The sequence below is a fragment of the Kryptolebias marmoratus genome, linkage group LG1 (assembly GCF_001649575.2).
Source record: "Kryptolebias marmoratus isolate JLee-2015 linkage group LG1, ASM164957v2, whole genome shotgun sequence".
In the NCBI taxonomy this organism is placed as follows: Eukaryota; Metazoa; Chordata; class Actinopteri; order Cyprinodontiformes; family Rivulidae; genus Kryptolebias; species Kryptolebias marmoratus.
Genome location: NC_051430.1, coordinates 33,436,341 through 33,438,835, shown reverse-complemented (window position 1 = coordinate 33,438,835; position 2,495 = coordinate 33,436,341). Strand labels below are relative to the sequence as shown.

Here is a 2,495-nt window from a genome sequence, read left to right as displayed (position 1 = left end):
CGACGCACCAAAGAGGATCTCTACCTTACACTGTAAAGAAAAAGAAAACTGACAGATTTATGATCATATATTTGAGTTAATAATGAAATAATATATGGTTATTTATTTAAACTCATATTCTGGCCACATTATATTGAATTTTTGTAAATAATAATAAAAAAAAAATTGACACCAAAATTATTTAGGGGGGCTGAAGCCCCCCTAAAACAGGCCTAGTGACGCCACTGCTGACCAATAATATGTTCTTATAGTCTAACAAGCCCTTCAACGGATTAAATAATAAAAACAGGAGCGACCCAGCTCCGGTCCGGTCCGGTCCAGCAGAGTCCGGTCCGGTTTTTGCTCCGCCTCTCTACCTTTAAAGGCAGGACTCGTGCAGCCGGACCACCATGATCTCAGTTTGGGGGGAGGATCATCTCCAGACAGAAGCGAGCTTCAGCCCGGTCCCTCCCCGCTCCTCCGGCTCCTCCGGCTCCTCCTCGGCCGCCTCCGGCACCATGACATCCGGGGAGCTGCTGCAGAGCGGCCCGCTGCTGGAGCTCCGCTCCAAGCAGAACCTGCTCTACAAGGCGCTGTGCTTCGTGCTGCTCGTCCTGCAGGGCGCGGTGCTGGACTTCTACCTCATCGTCTTCACCGACCTGTACTGGTGCTCGTGGATCGCCACGGACCTGGTGGTGGTCTCCGGGTGGGCGGGCTTCTTCCTGAAGAACTCCCGGAGCCGGAGGGAGCGGGCCTGCGGCTTCCACCAGAAGAGCTCCATGTTCGGCTGCAGCCTGGGGGAGTTCTCCTACTCCTACCTGGCCTGGCTCATCTACGTCATCGCCTGCACCCCCAAGGTGGTGCTGATCCTGGAGACCAACATCCTGGAGCTGGTCGCGCTGAAGGTTCCGTTCGGCCTGACCGGGCTGAAGGTGACGGTGCTGCTGTCCGGCCCGCTGCTCTTCTGCCTCATCAACTCCATCGTGGTGGACCTGAACGGGCCGACCCGGCACCACGCGCACAGCTGCTTCCTGAGCACGTGCCTGGACCTGCTGGACGGCTTCACCCTGCTGGAGATGGCGCTGGGGGGTCAGCTGCAGTCCGCCTACCTGAAGTACACGGTTCTGTCCGTGTACTTCGTGGCCCTGGCGGTTCCGGTGGTGTGGCTCTACGAGCTGACGGCCGCCGAGCTGCGCTGCCGGTGGCTCTGGGCCCGCTTCGGAACCGGGCTGCTGGTCAACTGGCCCCTGCTGGCGGTCCGGTTCTTCCAGGTGATGGTCTACCAGCAGCCCGTGTCCGTGTTCCTCTTCAAGAACCTGTTCTTCCTGCTGACCGGACTCCTGGAGCTGCTGGAGCGCTGCGCCGCGGTCCGCCGGCTCCGGAGGCTGGCCCGAACCGAGCCGGCCCAGTTCTCCCACTGCGTGTCGGAGAACGAAATGTGTCCGCGCGGGTACGTCAACACGATGGCTGTGAGTCAGTCTTAGAGCCGAGCCGAGCCGAGCCGAACCGAACCGAGCCGAGCCCAAGGAGCTGACCCAGTAATACTGGAGCAGAAAAATATCCTCTGCAAAGACCAGAACCTTTAGATCCAAACAGAACCCAACTTTCAGCTCAGTCTCTGTAACATGTACTGAGTCCTGTTGGCTAATGTCGACTAGCTGTGGCGGCCATTTTTAATCAGATTCACTCCAAAAGTTCATCAGTTGCAGATGTCTGTCCAATAATTAAGTTCTGAGAGTTTAATTAAAATCTGTCTACTGGTTCATGAGATATTTTGCTAACAGGCATTGCCTGTCTTTGCCTTTCAGCACTGACCCATAAGCATTTTGGTTCTGATGTTCTGACAGCTGCAGGACTAGAACTGGAGTTTGGCCGTAGAGTGTTGGTTTGGTTCTGGTTTGGCCCGTGTTTAACAGTGTTCGGGCTCAGGTTTGGGCCTGCAGCTTCCAAGGCAGGGTCATGTTGGTGACCTTTGACCCCCTGATGTTCTCATGTTTGGTTCGAACAACCAGGACTGAAAAACCGGGGAGCAGCGTTTTCTCGGTGTCAGGGTGGTTCTGAAGCCTCGGACGAACGTGGACCCATTGCTCCTCCCTTCAGAGCGGACCTGACAGATTGGACCGTACCCCGCCCCCTGTAAACTGTGATCCTGGTGCCGGTGCTGGTTCTGGTCTGCACTGGATCCAGACACCTTGCTGTAGAAAACTGTAACAGAACCTTGTGTTGGTGCCATTTTACTCACTCTTGTCACTTTATATGAAACATGTTGAAGTTCTGAGCAGTAAATATCTTACCTGCAGGTAGTGCTGGGCGATATAACGATCCATATCGTGGGGACGATAGAAAAGTGTCTATCGTGATATATTTTCTTCTATCGTTTCTGTCATAATTGTATCAATGATTCATGTAAATATTTCATAACGTAGGCTACGACGAATGTATTAGTGTTGTCACTTTGCATACATTCAGTTTATAGAAGTGATAAATAAGAAGAAAAAACAACTATTTTGTGAAGA

At 53.2% G+C, this 2,495-nt stretch overlaps 1 protein-coding gene across 1 annotated transcript; it reads left to right on the top strand.

Moving 5' to 3' along the window:
• The first annotated feature begins 131 nt into the window (after window positions 1–131).
• tmem121b (transmembrane protein 121B) lies at window positions 132–2,377 on the top strand. The gene has a single exon (XM_017426323.3). It carries the CDS (start codon window positions 390–392, stop codon window positions 1,461–1,463), a length of 1,074 nt encoding a protein of 357 aa, XP_017281812.1. The 5' UTR covers window positions 132–389; the 3' UTR covers window positions 1,464–2,377.
• Window positions 2,378–2,495: the final 118 nt, after the last annotated feature.

Bases quoted from the DNA above. Each gene is read 5' to 3' on its own strand.
- tmem121b (XM_017426323.3), top strand. From the start codon at position 390: ATGATCTCAGTTTGGGGGGAGGATCATCTCCAGACAGAAGCGAGCTTC.